Below are 25427 nucleotides of genomic sequence, written 5' to 3'. Positions count from 1 at the left end.
ACACAGCTAGGTAATTATTAGGTTCTGAGGCTGAATTTGAACTCAGGCCCTCCTGACTCCAGGGCCAGTGCTCTATCCACTGCACCACCTAAATGCCCCTGAATGTTCTTAATTCTAGTGCTTTCCCTATGATGATCATCTTCAATTTATCCCTCTACCTTATTGTACATCATTCTTTTTAATGTTGTCTCCTCCATTAGACTGTAAGCACCTTGAGAGAAAAGAGAATGTCTTTTGACTTTCTTTGATTCTCATGCATTTATCACAGTATCTGCCACATAATAAATACATAATAAAATGTTAATTGACTATATTTAACCCAGTAAATAAGTTTAGGAACTAAAAACATCATGGTGGTCTCTTCATACATATTTTCAAATTCTGTTCCCACTTTAGTCGCAGAGAAAAAAAATCTATCACCCTGATTTCCCCACCAGACAACTTTTGATTCTGGAATAGAACATATTCCAAGGTCCACTTTCTACTCTAAATGTTGCCTCCTAATCTCCAGATTCCTAGATTTAATACTGAAAACCTTAGAGGCTACCTACTCCAACTTCTTCATTTTATAAAGGGTGAATCTGAAACAAAGAGACTCTCATAAGGTCAATAATTACCAAAGGATCAGAGTGTGGGTAACATTTCTGTAGCTGACAGATTGGTACTGTAGAAACTGGAAGTCAGAGGAGCTGGGGCCTGCCATTGACTGTCGATGACCTTAAACAGTTTACCTTTGGGGGCATTGGTTTCCACATACGCTAGATGAGGGAGTTGGACTGGATGATTACGAAGTTGCCCTTGAGAGCTAAATCTCTGAGCACATAATTAATGGTGTGTAACAAAGGACGAGAAAGCCTGGCACCTCCATTACTACTGTTATCAATCATGTTTCTGGTCCTTCTCAACAGGGAGAATTCAGCTGTGGGGACATCCCATCGCCGTAGACTGGGCAGAACCGGAAGTGGAAGTTGATGAAGACACAATGTCTTCTGTGAAAATCCTTTATGTGCGAAACCTCATGCTGTCTACCTCTGAAGAGACCATTGAAAAGGAATTCAACAATATCAGACCGGGTAGGGACTTCCATAGGGGGCGATTCCTTCATTTGGGGAAGGAGGGAGGGCTCGTGCATTTGGTCTTGATACAAGTCTTTACACTTTGGTCGGGATTGCCTTCATTCAGAGTTCTATAGCTGAATATTTATAGAGTAAATTACATGTTGAAACTCAGCCTTGGAATTAATCTAAGAAGCTAATTCTTCAGAGGAAGCTGGAGGGGCTAGTGGCCTCTAGTCTCAATGAGTCAATAGTGAGAAGCGGTGACCAGATCTTATATCTAGTTATCGGCTGCAGCAAGAAGCCCTAGTGTGCAAGATTTGCAAGGCCGTGATCCCCTTGTACTTCCTCCTGGGTGGACCAGTCTGGGATTATGCTCAGGTAAAGCCAGCACAGAAGAGCATTGGCCAAAAGGATGGTGGAACTGACTGCAAGCATGCCGTGTGAGGACTGGGTGAAGGAACTGAGGACACAGCACAGACACATAAAGATCTGGGGAACTATGGGCATTTGAAGGTCTATACTACCTTCTATACTGGTGTTGTTCTGGGTGGTCTTCAGTGAAGAGGAGCCACGGGTAGTAGTTACAAAGATGCAAACTTGGGACTGCTTTCAGGAAAAACTTCCTAACAATTAAACTGATCCCATGTGGAATGGGATATCTCAAAAAGTGGGGGTCCCCATGGCTGGTGGCTTTTAAGCAACGATTGGAAACCCTGTTTCAGGGATCTTAAAAAGGATTTATTTTGAATGCTAGAAAGAACCCTGAGAGAATCCCAGGTCATGTTGAGCTTCTTTGTTGATATTCTGAGTTAATTCAAATGTGATTTTCTCTGAAAAATTCTTAAAGTATTGAAAGTAATATGGGTTAAGACTGAATCAGAAACACTGTGAAATGGGACTTCTCTTCATATTTGCTAAGATAACCTGTAAAGTCTATTGCCTCCCCAAAGACCCCATGGAAATATTATCTTCTGCTTTTCATAAAAAATAAATTCCTTATGCGGGGTTATCATGTACATAGAGATGAGGAGATCATGCCATTTGTATGAAAACATCATTAAAATCCCTCTCTCTAACATTGAAGAATAATTGCTATCTTTGTGCAGATGAAGGACGAGTGGACACTGTGTCGGTAGCCACCTATCTGACGGATGTCTAGAAAGGTCACAGAATTGCAGAATTTCCATCAGAAATACTTTAGATGCATGCTTGAAGAACATCAATTAGTGCAAAAGCCCCAGCTAGTATTTATCCAGCCACTGCTTAATGAGCTCTAGCAAAAAGAAGCCCGCCACCTTCCAAGACAACCCATTCCACCGTTAGATTGCTTTTATTCTTGGGCAATTTAGCCATCAGTGGAATGGTATAGTGAATGGAGCACTAACCCTGGAGTCAGGAGGACCCAAGTTCAAATTTGGCCTCAGACACTTGACACTTATTAGCTGTGTGACTTTGGGTCAGTCACTTAACTCTGATTGCTTCACATTCAGAGTCATGTCCAGTCATCTTGATCCATATCTGATTACTGAGTCCAAATGGCTCCAGAGAAGAAAGAGGGCCAGTGACTTTGCACACACGCCCCCATTCAGATCTAATTCACATGCATGTCATGCATCACCTCCCTTGATCTTCTTGGGGTCTTCCTCAAGAATGAAGGATAAAACTCATCCGTTGTATATGAGACCCAAATTCACATCTTTCCAACTTCCTCCCATTTCTCCTAAAGCAAGAGGAACAAGACTAACCCCTCTTCTGTACCCTTAAGATGTTTAAAGGGCACAATCTTGTCCTCCTGTCTTTGGGACCTTTCTTCCCCATAATAACTATCACCAGCTCATTCAAGTGCTCTTTACAGAGCCCAAACTCTTAACTACTCTTCAGGCTCTGCAGTTTATTAGTGCCATTTCTTAAACTGTGGTGCCCAGTTCTCAATACACTACTCCTGATGTGTTTTCCCAGAGTAGAGTACATAAGACTTTTAACTTTTTTTTACTTATTTAAGGCAATGGGGTTAAGAGTGACTTACCCAAGACCACACAGCTAGGCAATTATTAAGTATCTGAGGATGGATTTGAACTCAGGTCCTCCTGCATCCAGGGTTGGTGTTCTATCCACCATGCCACCTAGCTGCCCCAGACTATAGTTTTTTGTTAGTTTGTTTTGGTTTGGGGTTTTTTTTGCAAGGCAATGGGGTTAAGTGGCTTGCCCAAGGCCACACAGCTAGGTGATTATTAAGTGTCTGAGGCCGGATTTGAACTCAGGTATTCCTGACTCCAGGGCCAGTGCTCTTTCCAATGCACCACCTAGCCACCCCAAGACTATAATTTTCTAATCCTATGTGCTATATATTGCCAACTATTGCCTGAGACACTTGAGAAACAATGAACTACATCTTAATAACTTGAATTTTAAGAAGTAATTAATTTTTTCCTTTTGATATCCCATTAATATTATTCTCACATCTTCTTCTCTGATCCTTTCAGCTATGTCCAACACTTCAGAACCCCATTTGGAATTTTCTTGGCAAAGAGTCTAGAGTGGTTTGCCATTTTCTTCTCCATTTCTTTTTACAGATGAGGAAACTGAGGCAAGCAGGGTGACACGTCTAGCTGGGGTCACACAGTTAGTAATTGTCATGGGTAAGATTTGAACTCATGCACATGAGTCTTCCTGATTTCAAGACCGTTGCTCTATCCACTGTGCCACCTAGCTATCATATATTGTCCTCTTTTGTTTTCATAATATTTTTGTTTCAACCACAGAGGCACCTCTTTTTAACAGGCCACCTCTAGGTCTATGATCCTATGAATCAGTGTGTTAAGTAGAAGAAACATTAAGACTCATAAAAAGACTAGTTTGATGTAATATCCTTTTATCTATGTCTTAGGTTACAAGACTACTCTTGTGCTAATCACATTTAATGTGTTTCCGCTAGAAACCCCAGATGGATCTTTCCTTAATCAGTATGTGGGCTCTTGGCTTTGTGCCCCATAGCTTGCTATTTGGTATAAATCCATCTCCAGGACTTATTACGATCTGGATGAATCATTTCTCTAACTTTTCAATATCACCTTGAATTGTTTTGTCCCCTTCTAAATCATAACACCTCCCATCTGAAAATTCCATGTGCACCTGGTCAATTCCTTTCATTCATCAACTAGGAATTGCTGCCTTCCATTGCAAGTTAAAGGGCTGCTAACATCCCCAGGATCCACCATAAAGGATAGACCACTGAACTCAGAGCCAGGAAAGACCTGGGTTTAAATCCTGCCTCAAATTTTACTTGTTGATCAAGTCAAATATCTTTTCTGGGTCTCAGTTTCCCTGCCTGGAAAATGAACACCTTGAGGGCCAAATGAGACAGTGCCTTTAGAACACATTTTGGTGGCGGTGGTGTTTAGTAATTTTCAGTCATATGTGACTCTTCATGACCCCTTTGGGGAAAGATTTTTCTTGACACTAGAGTGGTTGGCCATTTCCTTCTCCAACTCATTTTACAGATGAGGAACCTGGGACAAACAGCATAAATGACTTTCCCGGGGTCACACTTGGGAATCTGAAGTAGATATCTGAAGCCAAATTTATACTCAGATCCTCCTGACTCCAGACCCAATGTTCTACCCACTGTGACAGAGGAAAGCAGTTTGCCAACCATGATGTAATATAAACATGGCAGTTGGTTTGCTATTCCTTACTTTCTGAGTTGTTAGGAGCCTCCAAAATGCCGACAAGTCGTTCTATAACAACAGTTGATAGTTTCATCCAGTCCTGGTTCATATTGTGGCTAGGGAGTTAATAATACTCAGTGCATTTAAAACTGAACCTCTTGTGTTTATAACACAGCTATTCCTAGATATTGCTTCTCCTCCCTACTCTCTACTACCCTGAGCAAGTCACTTAACCTCTCTGTGCCTCAGTTTTCTCATCTGTAAAATAAGGACATCAGACTCGTCCTTTCCTGTTCTAATTCTGTGATGCTATCATTCATTCATTCAGAATTGAAATTTTTCCATGAAATAACAACAAAAACCCAAGAAAAAAACAACTATTATTGCAATTGCATCTGCATTTTTTGCAGCCTGATGTCCCCATAGTGTAAAATCATTCTACTAAAAGGAGGGAGAAATGTTACCTTTTCTGGGGTTTTCCTATTGACTTGGAATTTGGCTTGTCTTTCATGGTTTGAACCATTTTCCTTCTCCCTTCTTGGCTGTCATACCGCCCACCAGGAATGAGTGATGTTCATAATGTTTAACAGTTACAGTTGAACTTTTTTTTTTGAAAGGAAGATATTTCAAAGAAAATGCTGAATGGCTCATCACTTGTCAGCATTTCCACCCAGCCCAGCCTAGTAAGTCAGTGCTGTGTCTAAGCCCCATTAGTTGGAACAAGAATGATGAAAAGTAATTCACCTTCTCTCCCAAGGTAATTTTCCTTTGAGCTGATGCTATTCGAATGTCCCCTAATTTGCTGCCTAGACGCCCAGGCTCCCTAATGATGCCCATTATGCTTATTCTTTTTCATGCTCTGGAAGAGAATAAATAGCAAAGAGATGGTGAAGGGAGGTGAAAGTCTGTATGAAAGGGGAAGTATGGCCTCCAGAGGGAAGATCCCAAAGCATCAGGAGGTTCTATCAAGGAGCCAAGTTTTACTCCCCTGGGACCTTACTTCTCTTAAAGTCTTAGAAGAAAATGAGCAGCAGGGCCAGATTAGGGAAACTTCCAACTTAATTTTCAGTTGTCATTGCCTGAAAGACATCTAAGAATCTCATTGCCCTCTGAAAATATTGCCAAGGTCTCCTCAAGAAACAAATTATCATCATTATAGGGACTAATTAGAGATAGAACCCTGACCCCAGCAAAGCCTCATAAGATTGCTTTTTTAAATCGTTTTCTTGCTGGTTTTCCAGATATGACCTTTACTTGCCTAATTCTCACCAGAACATAGATATTGTTTTTTCAACAAAATGTTCTTGAAAAGGCCGTTGGTAGCCAAACCATGAGGCAGCACGGGGCCAGTGAATGAGAGAGGTGTGCTTGGAGGGAGAAGGCCCACTGCTACTTTACCTGTAAAATTGGTGACAAATTGGACACCCTTTCTAGGTCACAAATCCTTTTCTATAAAATGAAAGATTTGGCCAAAGACCTCAGCAATTGGGATAAGACAAAAACTGCTGGGGGAAAAAATGGAAAGAATTCTGGTAGAAATTAAATATATCAAATATGTCAGTATAAATCAAGGTAAGATTCAAAGAGATATATGACTTGGATATAAAAGATTACATTATAAACAAATTAGAGCAACAAGGAGAAAAAATGCCCTTCTGAACAGAAGAAGGGGAAAGAGTTCAGAAGATTATAACAGATAGAATAGACTTGATTATAAAGGTTGTGCACAAACAAAATCAATGTGTTAAAATTAAAAGAGGAATTGTTAACTGAGAAAAAAAGCCTTTGCAATAAATTCCTGAATAAGATCAAATATATAAAATATAAAATTTATAGGGAATTGACTCAAACTTTTAAGAATAAGAGTCATTCTCCCAAAGATAAATGGACAAAGATTACAAACAGTTAAATGGGAAAAGAATACAAAAAATACAAAATTTCTTCAGAGGAAGGAAGCAAAATGTCATAAATATGAAAAAGTGCTCCATGTTTCAACCTCATATGCATCAGATTGTCAAAGATGACAAAAAGAGACAATGACAAATGGTTGGCGGTAAGGGGAAACACATTAACCTGTAGTTGGCAGAGTTGGCTCAGCAATTCTGCAGAGCAATCTGGAACTCTGCCTACAAAGTCAGACAGCTATGTTTATATGCCCCAAAGAGATCAAAGAAAGAGGGAAAATGTATAGGAAAATAATTGTAGTATACGATATATAGAAATCATGGAATATTAATATCTCAACAGAAATTATTAAAGAGACGGGACTCTAGGAAAACTTGAATAAATTGAACTATAGTAAAGTGAGGAGCAGAACCATGAGAACAGCTCTACGGTGATAATATGTAAATAATATGTAAAAAACCTTTGAAAGACTAAAGAGTAATTATCAATAATCCGGAGCATGGATACTCCTCAGTTTCCTGCAAAAACATGAAGGACTCAAGTCACAGCCCAAGAAATATTTGTGTGTATACAATTCTTATATGTAAATACATATGCATTTATATAGACACATGTATTTTTGTCTATAAATTTTATGTTAAAAACTTCTAAAAATATTGATAGTTAAAGCAAATTTCCACAATGGCTGCATCATTTATACACACACAGGGACATATGAGTGGAGATGGAGATGGACACACAAACACACACACACACATACAAACACAACTATTTCTTTGTAGAATGAAATTGAGGTCCATCTATTTTTTATACCAATCATCACTAACACACATCTGAAGAACCCTTCAATATTCAGTATCAAAAGTAATTAGAGGGCAGCTAGGTGGTGCAGTACATAGAGCACCAGCCCTGGAGTCAGGAGGACCTGTGTTCAAATTAGGCCTCAGACACATAATAATTACCTAGCTGTGGCCTTGGGCAAGCCACTTAACCCCGTTCCCTTGCAAAAACCTAAATAATAACAATAGTAATAGTAATAATAATAATAATAATAATAATAATAATAATAATAATGATCAGGGGCAGGTAGGTGGTGCAGTGAATAGAGCACCAGCCCTGGAGTCAGGAGGAACTGAGTTCAAATCCAGCCTCAGACACTTAATAATGACCTAGCTGTTTGACCTTGGGTAAGTCACTTAATCCCATTGCCTTGAAAAAAAAAACCTAAAAATAGTAGTTAGATAAATATACACACATACATACACATACACTATATATATATACTATATATATATATAAAAATATTAATAGTAGATATTTAGAATACATATCAATACCACATAGACTATTAATAGTATATATAGTCTAAATTCATATCATATGTTTAAACGATATTTATGCCATCAATATTTTAGAAGGCTTTTTTCCCATTTGGGAAGGAGGAAAGCTAGAGGGTAGGTGGGGATATGCCCCCCTAGCTCCTTCCCCAAAAGGAAGAGAAACAGAAAGAAAGCCAGAAGAAATCTTAGACAAGACAGCTTTGAAAGCGACTTGTGGCATTTCTTGTACACATAAAGAAATGCAGGGCATTATAACAGAGATGTGCAGTTCACATACTATCCTCTCCTACTGGACTAAACTACAAATGAAAATGCCACTTGATTTGGTGTTTGTTAACAGAAGGCTTTCTAAAAGAACGTATTTTAAATGACACGGATTAAATAATTTACTATTCTTCTGTTGTTCAAGTAGCCTGAGAAGCTACCATGTGAAATCATCTTGACACGGCCTCTGGTAATAATCTCTTTCTCTCATTCTCTCTCATTCCTTGTAGGTTCTGTGGAGAGAGTGAAGAAAATCCGAGACTACGCTTTTGTACACTTCAATAACCGTGAAGATGCAGTCAACGCCATGAAAGCTTTAAATGGAAAGGTAACACAGAGATGTGAACCAATGAGGGAGAAAAGAGACACCTGCCCTATGGAATGACCAAAGTCCAATGTAGGAGTTTGATGTGGATGCTCAGTTAGCCTATCATGACAGTTTAATGGACAGAATTAAGTTTGGGGAGAGGTCTTCAAAGTTAGTGGTAGCTCAAGTATCTTTTTTGAAGAATGAGGATGCTGAGGATCTCAGGGGTTAAATTCCTTACCCAACATCATCCTTATGGTAACCAACAGAGTCAGGATTTTAACCCAGAACCTCATTCCAGTCATTATATTTTAGTTACGTGTCAACAACTATTTGATCATGGAGTTATACCTACCTTGCACTGGCAGTGGGCCTGGGGTAGAGAATCCCAGCTTCTTCCATACTTAGGACCGAACCTAGGTTAGGGAAAGAATGAAAGTTTAATCTAATTCTGTGTTGCCTTCAGGGTTTGATGTACATACCACCATCAGACTGGTCCATGACTTGTAAGAGTCACCTGTAATGTGCATGAAAAGAAGGGATGTACTAAGGAGGGGGACAAAGGAGAAAGGCTTCATTGGAATCAGGGGCTATATCCCACCCAGATGAACACCTGTCTTGCCTATCATTCTGGCAAACATCAGAGTGGGAGAAGTGGGGGATCCTTGAGGGGAGACATAGGATCCAAATCAGGATGAGAGCATATAGAAATCCATAGGCTGGTTTGGAACAGGATTTCTTGTATTCAATCTTGTATTTAAAAGGTTGAGAAGATAGTATCAGACTCAGAATTGGATTCAACAAATTGATATTAGACATATAGAATCTGTTACAAACCAATCCAGATGAGGAGGCAAGATAAAGGAGTATCAGAAAGGGCTTTTTTCCCCTTACTTAACCCATCTCCCCAAAGATTGGGCCTTTTATAGAAATTACCCAAATTCTTCGCCATGCCCCTCATGGTGCCATATTGTCGATCCCACCACCTTCCACCTCCTCATGACTTAGTTATTATATAAAACTATGAGACATGGAGTATATCTACCCAATTAAACCTAGAAAATGAAAGCAGACAACCTGTGGGACAGCCATTCCCTGAACTCGATTGTCTTCCCTGTTCCTCACTTTACCTTTACTTTTCTTATTTTAAAGATATTGGATGGTTCTCCTATTGAAGTGACATTAGCCAAGCCAGTGGATAAAGAGAGTTACGTGAGATACACTCGAGGCACAGGTGGCCGGGGTCCTGTGCTACAAGGAGAATACTCTTATTCACTGGGACATGTTTATGACCCAGCCACAACCTATCTGGGAGCACCTGTCTTCTATGCCCCACAGGCCTATGCAGCTATTCCCAACCTCCACTTTCCAGTGGCCAAGGGACACCTCAGCAACAGAGCCATTATCCGGCCCCCTTCTGTTAGAGGTAACATCTGTCACTTAGAAATTTCCAAGATTCATTGAAAGATTTCAAATGATTTGTTTTACAAAAGCATTATCTGAATTACGTGGGGGGATATAGTTCTAGAGAATGGAAATTGTTCACTGAAAATCACATTGTACCCACTGTATTAAGCAAAGAATTTTTTTCCAATCACATTACAACTGGTAAACATTTTCACATTTTCACTAGAGATTTAGAGAAAGAAAAAGTGCAGAGTCAATTAAATATGGATAAATGATTTGTTCTGACCTGGGTCATTTGGTTACAGCACAGTATAAATCTAAATCCCAATTTGGAACCTTATCCTAAGAGTAGTAGTAATGACTGCTATTATTATTCAAAGCATCAAGCATCTGTGATTTCATCAGTGTAGATACATCAACCAGAGATGTAAACCACAGCTCATTCCTTTCCCCCCTCTACTCCTACCACCAACAAGTCATTTTAATGAGCTTCTAGAGAGACCAGCTCTCCCTGGTATGGGGCAGTGCAGTGTCCCTGCCAATGCAGATAGGAATCTTCTAAAGTTGAGCCTTGGCATGCAAGGTAAATGAAAGAGAATTGGAGCAAGATACTAATAAGAAAAGGACAACATAGCATTGAATTGGTTCATTAATGTGTCAAGATAGGAAAGGGAAGAGGAGAAAGAGTGTAGGAGTAAAGACCTGGGAAAGGATAGAGGTGAAAGAACTGGAGTTCACCTGAGGACCAAGAATGATGCTTGGGGTAGTAGGGAGAGGTGGAATGACAAAAGATTATGATCAGTAAAGGAATTTCAGTCTGTGACCATGTAAGTGGAATATTATCAGTAATTCGCTTAAGAATGATGGAAAGATCAAGGGGATAGTCAAGATGTTCTCTGTTTGGGGTGGGGGGGAGAAATGCGGGAATAAATGTGTGCCATGAAGCCTAAGAAAGCCCCACAACTATTTACCCATGAGACACTGGAGATGTCACATCCTATCTCTTAGTCACTGTTTTCTCCTCTGTGCCAATGAGGAGATAGGACCAGACTCAATTCATTTCAACTCAAAAAACATTTATTAAGTGCCTACCAAGAGCCAGGCAGTGTGCAGTTTGCTAGGGATGTAAATAAGAAGATCCTGTCCCACTCTACATTCTATGACCCAAAAAGACTGAGTGTGAACCTGAACAGCTCTGCATCATCCACTCCCCACTAATGGAGGAACAATTCAGAAGGCACATTCTACGGATAGTGGCTTGGGAGGGCCATCGTTGTCTATGAAAAGCACATTATTATTAATCTGATAACACCTAATATAGCAGCATATTCTCATCTTACCTCCATTTAGAAATATGGATTGTATCTTCTCAAGGGGATGTGAATAAGGAAATTAACTTGAGTGATATTAGAGAATGAGGAATTAAATTCCAATCAGAAAAGGAAACAATCAGTCTGGCTGCCAGATAATTTCTATTTCCTGTTATAAAACATCTAATGAAGACAGAGGGTTTTGGGGGAGGGGGGAGAACCACACATATGTAACCTTCCAGGACCTGGATCATTTGAGCAGAAAGGAAGGCCACTTAGGAACATTTAATTGTACTTCGATCAAACAGTGCAAAGAGCCATAATGTCAGAGAGACCCCAGAGCTGAATGCCATCCAACCCTTCCCCTTCCCCCAGTCTCCTTTATAACATGCTACATGTGGTCAGCCAGCCTTTACTTAAAGATCTCCTCTGTCTCCAGAAGCAGCCCTCTACACTATTCTGGGGGAAATCATGTCAATGAAGAATCAAAATTCCAAACCTTTAAAATGAACCAGTTGTAATAGATGCATGGGGGAAGAGAAGGAGGTGGGGTCATTCTGGGCTTTAAGCGATGGGGGAAAAATCTGTATCTTAAGACGACTTAGGAACTAATGATGCTGATTGAAGAAAGAGTAATTGACCTAATTATTTTCCTATCCCTTTATGCCTCTGATAAAAATCAGCAATGTGGTGCACACCAAAAAACAGTAAAGTTAAAATCAAAGTAATCTGCACATGAACTCAATGAAAAGTTGAACCTCACATTGGCAGCACAAAGAAGCAAACATGGGGAACTTCACCGAAATGGCAGTTTGCTTTCTAGTCCGATATCCTAATGTGCCGACAGTGACTTTGATTTTGCTGAAGGAAAGTCCAAAAGCAAGATGGAGTATTATAAACAGGTGGTGATATTGCATTGGGATGCCTTAATCATCCATTCCACCATCCATTCCTCCATCTTACGCTGTGGCTAAATCTCTCTGAGAGCAAACCTGAAAGTGTTACCTTGTCTAGCTTAGAGATCCAGCCGGCCATGGGTACCAAAGGGAACTCTCCAAGGTGACCTTTCAAGGTCATTCTGTTTTCTTTTGTGAACTCTACTTTGCATTGAGTTTCATTCCATTAGAATGAAATGACCTACTTCAGGGGCATAATCAATGTGATGGGAACTAACTTTTCCATTACAGTAAGAATCAGGGTGATTTTCTGGTGGTTTGATTCAGTTTAATACCTTCTTACATTCCTAGAAATTTACATGAATGTCCCTGTAGGGGCTGCGGGAGTTAGAGGACTGGGCGGTCGTGGATATTTGGCCTACCCGGGCCGGGGGCGTGGCTATCAGGTCAAAGGAGACAAGAGGGGAGAAGACAAACTCTACGACATTTTACCTGGGATGGAGCTCACTCCCATGAATCCAGTTACCTTAAAGCCTCAAGGGATTAAACTCGCTCCACAGGTAAGTATTAGGAACTGGAAGAAGCACCAAGTCAGATTTTCCTAAATGATAAAGTTAAAAAGTAAATTCATAGACAACCAAACAAAATAAGGATTAAAGGCAAATGGAAACTCTAACTTCTAAACTATCTTAGTTTGTTCAAACAACATCAAATAGATATAAATTTGGATAGAGTTATGGACTGGGGAATTGGAAAGGGTGCTAGCAGCTCCCTAGTCCAAAAATAAATGAAAGGAAAACTCCTTGAGTAACATGGGAAAGTAACTCTCTGGCCTCTAACTGGAGACCTTCCAGGCAGAGAAAGCCAAGACCTAGTGAAGCAGCCCAAATCATTTTTGGATGGCTATAATCATTAAAAAATATATATATTTTTCCTAAGATCGGATCTGAATTGACTTCTTCACTACTGCTACCTGTTGCTCCTAGTTTTACCTTCTAAATAGAATAAAATCAATCTTCCCTCCTCCTGGAAACCTTTCATATACTTGAAGAAAACCATCATCCTTTTTGCCAATCTAAACCTGTGCAGTTCCTTAATTGATTCCTCATGTGTCATGTCATCCTTCACTATGCAGGATCATTAGCTAATCTGCTCCTTAAACTATGATAGTGAATCCTTCAAATGAATTCTTTTTTTTTTAGGGGTTGTTTTTTGCAAGGCGAATGGGTTTAAGTGGCTTGCCCAAGGCCACACAGCTAGGTAATTATTAAGTGTCTGAGGCCTGGTTTGAACCCAGGTACTCCTGACTCCAGGGCTGGTGCTCTATCTACTGTGCCACCCAGCTGCCCCTCAAATGAATTCTTATGAAGATGATGGTGATGTTTGTCCTTTAATTTCAAAACCATGACATCAAGGAGGTGATGTCATGTCATGCAAATGTATTGGATATGAGTAAGGGGGGTCTGTGCTAAGTCACCTGCCTCACTTTTTCCTCCAGAGCCACTTGGGTCCAGTGACCAGATATGAGTTAGAATAGCTGGAGGTGGCCCTGGATGTGAAGCAATCAGGTTAAGTGACTGGTCCAAGGTCATACAGCTAGTACATGTTGAGTGTCTTGGGTCACATTTGAACTCAGGTCCTTCTGACTCCAGAGCCGGTGCTCTACCCACTGTACCTAGCTGCTCATTTTATGGAAGTAGGTTACAATGGAATGATCATTTTCCTATTTCTCAAAGCTTTTCCTCTCTTGAGACAATCCAAGGTGGCATTAGTCTGACCCATAGTGAGTCTGAAGCCTCTTAAAACTCCAAGATCCTCTCGACACTGCTATCTACCTAGGCTTCCCCCATTTTGGACTTCTGATGTTTATTTCTTTAACCCAAGAGTAAGACTTTATCCTTGCTTAATTCTGTCCCTAACCTGACAAGATGTATCTGGATCCTGTATTCAACATGTTGATTATTTCTTTTAGCTTTGTGCTATTGGCAAAATTTTTGAGCATACCATCTATGTCTTTATTCTAGTCTGATAAAAATGTTTAAAAAGTATAGCATCATGGGGAAGCTAGGTGGTACAGTGGATAAAGCACCGGCCCTGGAGTCAGGAGGACCTGGGTTCAAATCAAATCCAGTCTCAGACACTTAATAATGACCTAGCCATGTGGCCTTGGGCAAGCCACTTAACCCCATTTGCCTTGCAAAACCTAAAAATGACAAAAAAAGATACTAATAAAAATTTAATTTGGGGGCAGCTAGGTGGCATAGTGGATAGAGCACCAGCCCTGGAGTCAGGAGGACCTGAGTTCAAATGTGGCCTCAGACACTTAGTAATTACCTAGCCGTGTGGCCTTGGGCAAGCCACTTAGCCCCATTGCCTTGCAAAAAAAACTAAAAAAAAAACCTAAAAAAAGATTTAAAAAAAAGAATTGCCCAATATTAAGATAAGGATTAGGTTTTTCTTTCTCTTCTTTTCAATGGTGAATGATAGGAATAAAAATTGATTTTTTTACACTGAAAAAAGTTCATTAAGAACAAGTAAAGACTTGCTTATCTCCCCTAATAGATAAGAAGTTACTGTTGGTCATTTGAGGGTTCTTCAGTTCTGCTACCAACTATCAACCCTTCACAGGCCTGAGTCACTCTCTGTCAACACAACCATTTCATTCCCTTGAGTTTTCACGAGTTTCTTGTTAAGAGACTAGTAACCTGGGAGTATTGTCTTATCACTAACACCTTAACAGTTAGTGGGTTGAGGAAAATCTCAGGGCCAGCCAAACAGTTCTCGGAGGCTGAGGTGGGCATGTCCTGATAAGCAACTTGCTGGTGGTGGAGGTGAGAGTGCCAAGAGGAAACTTCACTGACCTCAGAATTGTGCTCTGAAAAGAACATTAACTCAATCAGGGGTCTCTGATCAGCAATGTTCCCAAGTTCAGAGAGGATGGCTTGTCTCCAATTGAAATCTCTATCCCAAATATGATGTGTTTTCATGATGGTAGCTGAATATGGAGCCTGTAAACTAAATATAGCAAAGGAGGGAACTGAAAAGCCAAATGTGAATCCAAATGGCCTTTAGAATGGATCATACTTGGAGCATTGTAGGATTACAGTGAGACCATATCTGGTGTTTAAAGGCTAGGGAAGCTATTTCATCTGGAATACCAGATCACATTTTTTAAGGTTTTTTTGAAAGCCAATGGGGTTAGGTGGCTTGCCCAAGGCCACACAGCCAGGTAATTATTAAGTGTCTGAGGTCAGATTTGAACTCAGGTCCTCCTGACTCCAGGGACAGTGCTCTATCCAGTGTGCCGCCTAGCCATCGCGACCAGATCACATCTAAAGCAGTTTAGGGCCACATCCAGAGTAGTGTCTGGGTAGGTCTCTGGAGTGGTCTGTTCTCTTTTGGACCACATTACAAAAGGACCTTGAAAAGCTTGAGAGAATCTAGGGGTGGGGCCACCAAGATAGGGGAAAATGCCAAAATTGCACATGAGAATCTGTTGAATAAACTGAGGACGCTTAGTCTGGAAAAAAGAAGACTGAGGTGGGGATGTGATCAGTTTCTTCAAGTAGATGAAACACTGTCCACATTAAAAAGGATTGGGTTGAAGTGGAGAGGGTTCCCTTTCCCAGAAAGTTTGAAAGAATAGGCTGGATGACCGCTCTCTGGCTACGTTATGGTGGAGGCTCTTTCATTGTGAGGTTGGACTGGGTGGCTACTGAAGGCTCTTCCAACTCAAGATCTATGATTCTCCATAAAAGAGTTAGTCTTGTTGTGCTTGTCCCTATGAGGCAGAACAAGGGAGAATGGATGGAAGATAAGGAGAAAGAAATTTAACTGATATCAAGGGTTAAACCATGCTACAATTAGAGCCACTCAAATGAATAAGTTTTCTCACTGGAGGTGATTGAGCAAAGATTGGATGACCATTAGATATGTTATGTAATAATATATAATACTATGTAATATTATATATATATATATATATATATTAAAAACATTATCTATAGGGGTGGCTAGGTGGCGCAGTGGATAGAGCACCAGCCCTGGAGTCAGGAGGACCTGAGTTCAAATCCGGCCTCATACACTTAATAATTACCTAGCCGTGTGGCCTTGGGCAAGTCACTTAACCCCATTTGCCTTGAAAAATTCCTAAAAAAAAAACAGACATTAGCTATAACATGAGATATGTTAGAGAGGTAATTCCTGATCAAATCTGTACTGGACCAGATGACCAGGCTGATTCTGGATATGATTACAGAAGGATTATTGAAATAAGATCTTGCTATAGACTTGGTGCTTTGGAAGATTATTCCCATGCACCTGTGCTCTTGGTTCTTTCCTCTGTCTTGTACCTTGAGAACTCTTCTGGAAACATGTTACTGAATGGCAAAGGTCTACTGTCATTTGGCCTAGATAATGGTCATCACCCAAACTGACACTAGTCTGGAGAAAAAACTGAGACAATTATTATCATTAAATCAGTAAGATTGGGGGTAAAATCCTTAGAAAGAAAGAAGGTACAAAAATGATTAATAAACAGAGGATTCCAGATGGTCAATTTGATACATCAGAGAATTGAAAGGAACCAGACAAAGCAATATAGGACTGACCATTTGGAATTTTTTCCCTGAACAAACCTTAGGACATTCCTAGATTTTCTACACAATAGTAACATTTGATGGATGTAGCCCTGTGAATTGAAAGGAGGGTATAACCTGCATTGGAAAATGCCATCTACATCCAGAGAAAGAACTATGGAATCTGAATGGAGGTCAAAACATACTATTGTCACCTTTTTAATACTTTTTTTTTACTTTTTCCTTCTCATGGTTTTTCCCTTCTTGCTCTAATTCTTCTGTCCTAGCATGACTAATAGGGAAATACATGTAACATAATTGCATATGTTTAACTTATAATGGATTATTTGCTATCCTAGAGTGAGGAGAGGGAAGAGTGGGAGGCAAAAAACTTTACAAAAATGACTTTTGAAAATTATCTTTATGTAAACTTGGAAAAAAATTGGGGAAAAAGAAAGGAGGGTTATAAATGCATTCTGTGCCCTATACATAAATTAAATGTGATGATAGCGGAGAAAAGTCAACCCAATAGCAGTCAAAATGCAAGCAAAATTGAGGTTAAAGCTAAAAATTGCAATTTGCGATATGTGGACAAAGTTAAACAGCTAATAGCTATGCAGAAAGCATAACAGAGCAAACGGTAGGAAAATTGTCTTTATGAATTCATGGCTGTTCCGTTTTCAATTGAGTTCAAACTGGGTTCAAGTCAAGGTCTATGAGTCATTAAACCATGGGGCATTTGGGGGCTTTCTTACGTTAGCGTGAATGTAGAAGATGGTACGTTAGAACTCAAAGTCAGAGAAGTAATCCAAGTGTGACATTTGTTTTAATAAATAAAAAATAGAAAAAAGTTACTTATTTTTTTTTATTCTTCTAGGTCTTGGAAGAAATCTGCCAGAAAAACAACTGGGGGCAGCCCGTGTACCAGCTCCACTCAGCCATTGGGCAAGACCAGAGACAGCTTTTCCTTTACAAAGTCTCCATCCCGGCTCTTGCCAACCAGAACCCGGCAATGTAGGCAGCTTGCTTTGTTTTTGCCTGGTGGGGGTGGTTTCTCTCTGTTCAATTCAATTCAACGAGCAGCTTTAAAGCCCCCAAAAGAATACAAGGTTTTTGAGGATGGGGTGATCTACAGCCACTTAGAAGTTTGTCTTTTTAATATGTCAGATGCTCTGCTGGCTGTTAGAGCTAGGAAAATAAAGTCAAGACAGTCCTTTCCCCTCAGAGGCTTACATTCCACTGGGATGCTGGAGGGAGCAGTGTGTGTGTGTGTGTGTGTGTGCAGAGAAATGAATATAGACTACTTACAAAGTGATTATAAAGACATTTTTGAGTGCGAAGGAACAGCGGGCAGATTGGGGACATCTTGGGTTGAATGCATGTACTTGTGATCTTTGGATAGCTTCTAAAAACATTTGCCTTCTCTTTTCATTGGTAGTAAAAAAATAGATAGAAAATGAAGATGATTTATGTGTGGATAGAGCACCGGCCCTGAAGTCAGGAGAACCTGAGTTCAAATCCAGCCTCAGACACTTAATCATGAGCAAGCTGTGTGGCCTTGGGCAAGTCACTTAACCCCACTGCCTTGCAAAAAACCTAAAAATTAAAAAAATTAAAAAGATGATTCATGTGCAAAGACAGGAGCTGATCTAGTAGTAACAGGAAAGTATCTTCACCGTTACCATCATCTTCATCAGACAGCACGAGGCCACAAGTCTCTTGTTCTTCCAGCTCCGAAATCCCGTGATTCCGCAAATCTTTGCTACTTTATTAGAGCGTCCTCTATGAATAACAATAGTACCTGTTTGGCTGAGAAACTTGGAAAATGATCCCAAAACGAATTTGACTTTTGCCTTACAGTCACCCCTTCACTCCTCCAAAACTCAGTGCCTTTGTTGATGAAGCCAAGACATATGCAGCTGAATACACCCTTCAAACCCTGGGCATCCCCATGGAGGGAAGCGAAGCTCTGCCAGCTGCTGCTGCTGCTTTTCCAGGTAGGTAAAAGCTGGCACTAATGTGTGTTCCACAAAGAAATCCCATTTCCAGTAGTGTGAGCAGAGGTCTGGAATGTTCTGGTTTCAAGTCAACCTCTGAAACTTATTAGCTGTGTGGTCATGGGCAAGTGACTCGCCCTCTTGGATCCCCAGCTGCCTCATCTATAAAATGAAAGGTTTGGACTAAAATATCTTTGAGTTGTAATTCCATTCTTCTTAGAATCATGAAAATTTATTTGGATCACGTTCATGCTGTTTGTTTTTGCAAAACACACGACCAAAAGGGTTTGCCAAGAAAATTAATAATTTCATGGCAAAGGGCTGAACCAAGACTTTTGGGTTTTGCTCTGATTTGCGTTACTTTGGTTACTTTGGATTTATCACTTCACCTCTAGATCTCAGTTTACTCATCTGTTCAGTGGAAGGAGAAAAACTGAGCTGCATTGATCAATCACAATTCAGAACTCAATATGTAACAGGCAAATTATGGTATGCTGGAAATTCAAAATTAAATGAAAGAGCCCCTCATTCTCAAGGAGTCTGCATTTATAGGGGAAATCATAGCATCCAAGATCCAATGGTGGAAGCAACCTCAAAGGCCATTGAACCCAACCCTTTCATTTTACAAAAGATGAAACTGTGACTGGGAGAAGAGAAGCTGGTAAATGTCTTTGGTGGAATTCAAATCCAAGTTTGTAAATGTTTTTCTTATATATTCTCTCATTTTATCCCCCCAGAATACCTGCAAATAAATGCTACAGGTATTATTATCTCCTTCCAAACAGACAAGGAAACTGAGACGAGAGAGTGACTTGGCCAGGGTCATACAGTCAATAAGTGTTTTAGACAGGATTTGTTTCAGAACTGGTCATATCCACCATAGCACCCTGTAGTCCAAGATTACAATATATACATGTATAGGAATATTAAAACAATGATTCCAAATGCCCCCTCTATTAAAAAAAAAAGTCTGATTCCATTTCATTGGACACTCTGGATGAATTTCTGAAAGTTGTATAAAAGATGGAATTTTTTGACCATTTATTTTCAAGAAGGCAAAGAGTATTGAATTTGGAGTCAGGAGCACTGGTGCATGTTCACTTCTGTTGTGACTGCCTATGTGACCTTGGGAAGGATGGATTTCTTCTTCAAAACAAAGAGGTTGTTTTTGCTTCCAGAACCTCTGAGGTCCCTTGCTGTTCTCATTTCTATAATGCATTTAAGTTGCAAAGCACCGAACATTCATTCTCATTTTAGCTTCACAATAAACATAGGAGGTAGATGCTCTTACTAGCTCCATTTTATAGATATGGAAACTGAGACCCAGAGAAACTCAATGTCACCCACCTGGCAAGTTCAGCTCCGACTTCATACATTGACTAACCATATGACCTTGGGCAAGTTACTTAACCTGTCTGCCTTGATTTTCTCTTCCATAAAAGGAAGATGGTAATAATAATAATGGTACTTACTTCATAACGCTGTGAAGATTTAATGAGCTAATATGTAATGTATTTTGGAAAACTTGAAGCAGTAGAGATAAATATTAGTTGTTATTATTATTATCATTATTATACAAGAACCAGTTCCCCCTTGATTATCATTAGGATATTTCTTCAATTTGAATTTCAGTATATTGAGCTTCTTAATTGACCAGGATGAGAGTAAGAACCATCTGGAATATTCCCAAGGACTTTTTGACACTCATTACTTGCTCACAGTGGATGATGCCCATTTTGAATGAATTCACTGTAAAATCTAGTCAGGTTTTCTCGGTCTCAAACTTGAGACTTTCTTAGAAGTTCATCTCAGAGACAGCAGGCAGGAAACATCACAGTAATGAGACCCCAAGCATGACAGATTGTCGGAAACATAGGAGACATTCAAGGAAGCAATGGAGAATCAGGCTGGAAGGATACGTTGAAACCAAATCATGAAAATCTTAAAAGGCCAAGAGGAAGAAGCAACAAAGAGCCACTGACCCTTAGTAAGCGAAGGAATGACAAGGTCAGAATTTTGCTCTTGGAATCTTCATGTCACACTTGGGAAGGATGGAATGGAGAGAGGAAAGCCCAGGCCTGCCACATGCCTCCCAGATCATCAACTCCAGAGCCTGGGTCTTAATCGTTACCCAGTGGCTGGTGGTTAAATTGATGAGTTTTCATAATTATTTATCATTATATTTATAATTTTTAAATATTACATGATTTATGATCATACATTTTCATTTATAACTATTTTTATCCCCTATAGCTTTATTTAGCTGAGTTAGAGATCCCAGGAAGAAGCAGAGTGTGAGACCTTTAGCTAGGTATCTACTGGCCTTCTGCTCCAAGGTTCTGCCCATCTAGCATCAGGCAACCTGAGAGACAATAAAGGAAATTTAGGAAGGGAAACACCTACTAAGACTTTCCAGCAAAAATCCTGAAAACCTGAGGAAAGGTGACATCTGGTGGTCTCATGGGAAGAGCATTAGAATGAAAGTCATAAGGCCTACTTCTGCTATTTATTACCTATGACCTTGAGTAAGTCACTTCCTTTGATCTCAGTCTCTTCCACTATTGATAAGATGAGATGGTTGGAATCCATGCCCTCCAAGGTCCTCATTAGCTCTGAATCTATCAGCCTATGAACCACAATGATCCGTCTATCATGTTGTAGGAAGTCAAACCCCAAAACTGTCCTCAAGGATGGGAAGAACTGTGAATAAGACCTCCTCCTAATTCACTGACTGTGAGACCCAGAGCAAGTCACTTTATTTCCGAGAATCCCAGGCAACTCTCTATGGTTATAACTTGCATGAAATCTGCATTCATGGAGAGACTTTCCTCATCAGGAGTTCTCCACACTAATGATTACCCATTTGGATGATGATGATAATAACAGCAGACAGTGGTGATGATGATGATGGCTAGTATTTACAGAATGCTTTAATGCCTGCAAAGACAAGTGTGTGTGTATAGGCATATATATGTTCACACATTTCCAAACATAAATGCTCTTGAAGAAAGAGAGAGAGGTAGAGAGAGACAGAGAGAAAGAGAGAGAGGTAGAAAAAGACAGAGAGAAAGAGAGACACACACAGAAACAGAGAGAGAGAGAGTGAGAGCGAGACAGCGAGCGAGAGAGAGAATTTTATTTAATCAGCAGCCTGAAAAATTTACTCTTTTCCATGTATAACGGAACTTCTTTTTCATCAAATGTTTTGTTTTCATTATCATGTCCCTGATTCTATTTCCTGAAGTTAAAGACAGAAGTATTTAGGGCATGAGAGCCCCCATCACCATGGGAATGACAGGAATACAGTCATATGTCATACTCCCTATGGAATCAAGCAAAGACCAGGACATGAACCCAAAGAAAGCCTACAAAGACTTGAGTCCTCACCCCAATGTGAACAAGAAAATTCAGAAGGCCCTAAGATGTAAACTTCCCTAGACTGTATATTTATATTATTTCTCTCAGAAGAATTCCGAGGTATAAAAGTTGCTCTCAGTGAACTTCTCAGAGGCATGAAAAACAGATTCAGCTGCTTAAGGAATGTGGATTAGTGAGCATTAAAATACAGTGAAGAATAGCTAAGAAGTGGTTTCAATTTTAGAAAAAAAAATGACAATGATGGGTCCAGCCAGTTTCCTGCCACAGAGATTTGCAAAAGCCACACACAGAGCTGCATAAAATCAATTTGTCTGGGGCTGGGTAGGCTTACACAGCACATCAGTCAAATTGGACTCATTGTTTGAAACTGGTCCTTGTTTTTTCCTCAGTTTTAAATCTCTCTCTCTCTCTCTCTCTCTCTCTCTCTCCATCTCAGATAGTAGGAGAAAAAACATCTAGAGCCACCCTACCATATCAATTGCAAAACACAACTTGGTGTCAAAGAATTTGATAATCTAAGATATATAGATAATTGATAGAAATATTTGTCAAAAGTGGTCAAATCATAAGAACAAATAATTCACAAAAGAAAAATCATAATGAATAAGAGCCATTTGAAAGAATGACCCAAATTTGTGAGACCATGAATTGATCCAACCCTTCTGGAAAGCAATTTGGAGAAATACAAATGCTCATGGTCTTTGACCCACAGATTCCATTGTTATGACTGAAAGGGAGAGAAAGACTGGCAATTTTTTGTAACTTTAATCCAATTCATGAACAATTCAAGACATTACACCATGTTGTCATTGGTCCTCTTTGCAAATGGAGAGTAAGCAGCAACAACTGTTGGGTGTATATACTAAAGACATTGTCTTTTGTTCTCAAAGAAGACCATGGCACTAGGGAGGTGATGCTATGACAAGCACACGAGTTGGATTTGGGTGAGGAGGGTTATGCTAAGTCACCAGGCTTACTTTCTCCTCCAGAGCCATCTGGGTCCAGTGGTCAGATAGGAATCAGGGTGAAGTGACTTGCCCAAGGTCACACAGCTCTAAGAGTCAAGTGGCTGGATTCAAACTCCCATCCTCCTGACTCCAAGGTCAGCACTCTATCCACTGAGCCACCTAGCTACCCACACACCAAATAAGTCTTTTGACAAAAACAGAGATTTCATATACACAAAAATATAGCAACCATTTTTCTGGTAGCAAATTAGATGCCTATTGGAAAAATGGCAAAACAAACAGATACGTGAATGTAATGGCCTATGTGCTATGAGATTGACAAACATTAGAAATAGAGAGAAGCACTAAAAGACTTATATGAACTGATTGTAGAGTCAAGAAAACAATATACACAACGAATACAATGATGTAAAAGGGAAGGGCAACCACAAAAGAATTAAAAGTGAACTTTTCCAAACAACGAAGACCAGGCTTGATTCTAAATAAGACACATGAGACCATTCCTTCCTCTACTTCTTTCCAAGGCTGGGGTTCATTGGAAAAATGCCTATCAAATCCTATTTGTCTTTCTAAATGTGTTGCCTAATTTTTCTGAGCTTTTCCCTTCAACTTTAAAAAAAACTTTGATGCAAGGGAGGATTCTCTGGAAAGGAGGACACCAAGAGAGTCGACAAGCATGTATTAAACCCACTTATGTTTCGGCATTGTGCCATTTACAGAGTATACAAAGAAAGGCAAAAAAAAGAAAGAAAAACAAGTCAGCTCCCCTCTCAAGGAGTTTCCTCTAATGGAGGAAATAGCATGCAAACAATTGTGGGTAAAATTTCTCCATAGAAGATAGATTGGAGATAATCCCAAAGGGAAGGCATTTACAATAAGAGAGATAGTGAGAAGCTTATTGTAGAATATTAGATCGAGATGGGATTTAAAGGGACTAGAAAGAGGACAAGAAGAATTAAAAACATTCCAGGAATGGAGAACAATCAATGAGAACATCTGAAGTCTGGAGATGGGGTGTCCCTGGATCATAGAGTGGAGGCTAGGTGGGACTAAGGTATGAGAAGCTTGGAAAGCTTTTGAAGGGAGGGGTGGAAGAAGAACCAGGCTACAAAGTCTGTCTCTAACCAACAAAGGATTTTATCCTGGAGGTGATAGGGAGCTACTGGAGACTGTTGAGTAGGGAGGTGACATGACAGAACTGTGCTTTGGGAAGATCAATGCTGATGTCCAATGAAGAATGAGCTAGAGTAGGAAAAGACATCACTTCATTTCTCTTGGTCTCACTTTACTCATCTATAAAATGAGATAAAGGTCCTCAGGCCCAATCCAAACTTAGAGCTGGTATGAATTTTAGAGGTCATTGATTATAAGCACACATACACACACACATACAGAATCCATATGACATTTAAGTGGTAGCTCTAAAAATGAGCACACAGGTTTTCTGAACAAAGTTGAAGTTAAGGTAGAGTGAAATTTGAACCTCAGTGCCGATTATCATTGATCTGTTGCAATGAGTTCAGGAAGTCCCAAGGAACAAAAAAGCTATTATAGATCAGGGCACTCTGAGGTTCAGCATCTTGTCTGGGGTCACCCAGCCAGGAGATATCTGGAGCAACCCTGGAGCTCAGGTCTAACAATTAGGTGAGTCAGAAAGTGCTAAGACAGGCTTACTAACTGGTTTCCTTTGCATTCCTCTGCAGGCTACGCCATCGCCAATGCAGCGGCCACCGTGACTGCAGCCCAGTTGAAACAAGCTGTGGCCCTGGGTCAAGACTTGGCCACCTATGCTACTTACGAAGCCTACCCTGCCTTTGCCGTGGCTGCTCGTGGGGATGGCTATGGGACCTTCTAAGGACTGGTTTTTATATGTTTGTTTTTTATTTAAAAACAAGAAACCTGAAGCTCAATGTGGACAAAGCCTCCCTTAACTCTCCTAATTTTTCTCCATAATTGTTAAAGTAATCCATTTCCTAAATGTTCTTATTAGACAATGGGGTTTTTAGTGTGCTTCCAAAATTAAATCAAATGGTCATGAATCTGTTTTCTAATGTAGAAAGGGAGGCAACTCCACCCACCCACCCCCAGAGATATCCTATATTATTGGAGACCGTAAGAGTCCCCTTGGTATGTTTACAAAGAAAAGTGTATTCTGGAGTCAGATAATTCAGCCAACAGGAAGCGTAGGCTGAGCCATTTCTAGAGATGAGGGACCAGAAAGGGTGACCAGTAATTCAGATTCAATTCCACCCTAACCTATGGGGTTACCATGGGGTACCAAGTCTCAGAGAGTAAACATTCCCTAGTTCTCCAGTAGAGCCCATCTCTACCCTGGACTCTGTTTACAAGTCT

The 25427-nt window shown here is 40.0% G+C and overlaps 1 protein-coding gene across 4 annotated transcripts in view; it reads left to right on the top strand.

The window, feature by feature from the left end:
* A1CF (APOBEC1 complementation factor) overlaps positions 1-25168 on the top strand; it is a 102656-nt gene extending 77488 nt beyond the window's left edge. For 2 of the 4 annotated variants that reach the window (XM_074232270.1, XM_074232272.1), the window contains 7 exons: positions 909-1073; positions 8466-8563; positions 9695-9968; positions 12531-12715; positions 17610-17746; positions 18593-18729; positions 24779-25168. In XM_074232270.1, coding sequence (XP_074088371.1) covers positions 909-1073; positions 8466-8563; positions 9695-9968; positions 12531-12715; positions 17610-17746; positions 18593-18729; positions 24779-24930 — 1148 coding nt within the window. In that variant the 3' untranslated portion in view covers positions 24931-25168. Of the gene's footprint in view, positions 1-908; positions 1074-8465; positions 8564-9694; positions 9969-12506; positions 12716-17609; positions 17747-18592; positions 18730-24778 lie in introns of all 4 variants that reach the window. The other 2 variants (XM_074232269.1, XM_074232271.1) reach the window with 1 other exon arrangement.
* The last annotated feature ends 259 nt before the right edge of the window (positions 25169-25427 follow it).

Source organism: Macrotis lagotis, chromosome 4, assembly GCF_037893015.1.
Source record: "Macrotis lagotis isolate mMagLag1 chromosome 4, bilby.v1.9.chrom.fasta, whole genome shotgun sequence".
In the NCBI taxonomy this organism is placed as follows: domain Eukaryota; kingdom Metazoa; phylum Chordata; class Mammalia; order Peramelemorphia; family Peramelidae; genus Macrotis; species Macrotis lagotis.
The sequence above is the reverse complement of the archived record's forward strand: the minus strand, read 5'-3'. Positions and strand labels throughout refer to the sequence as shown.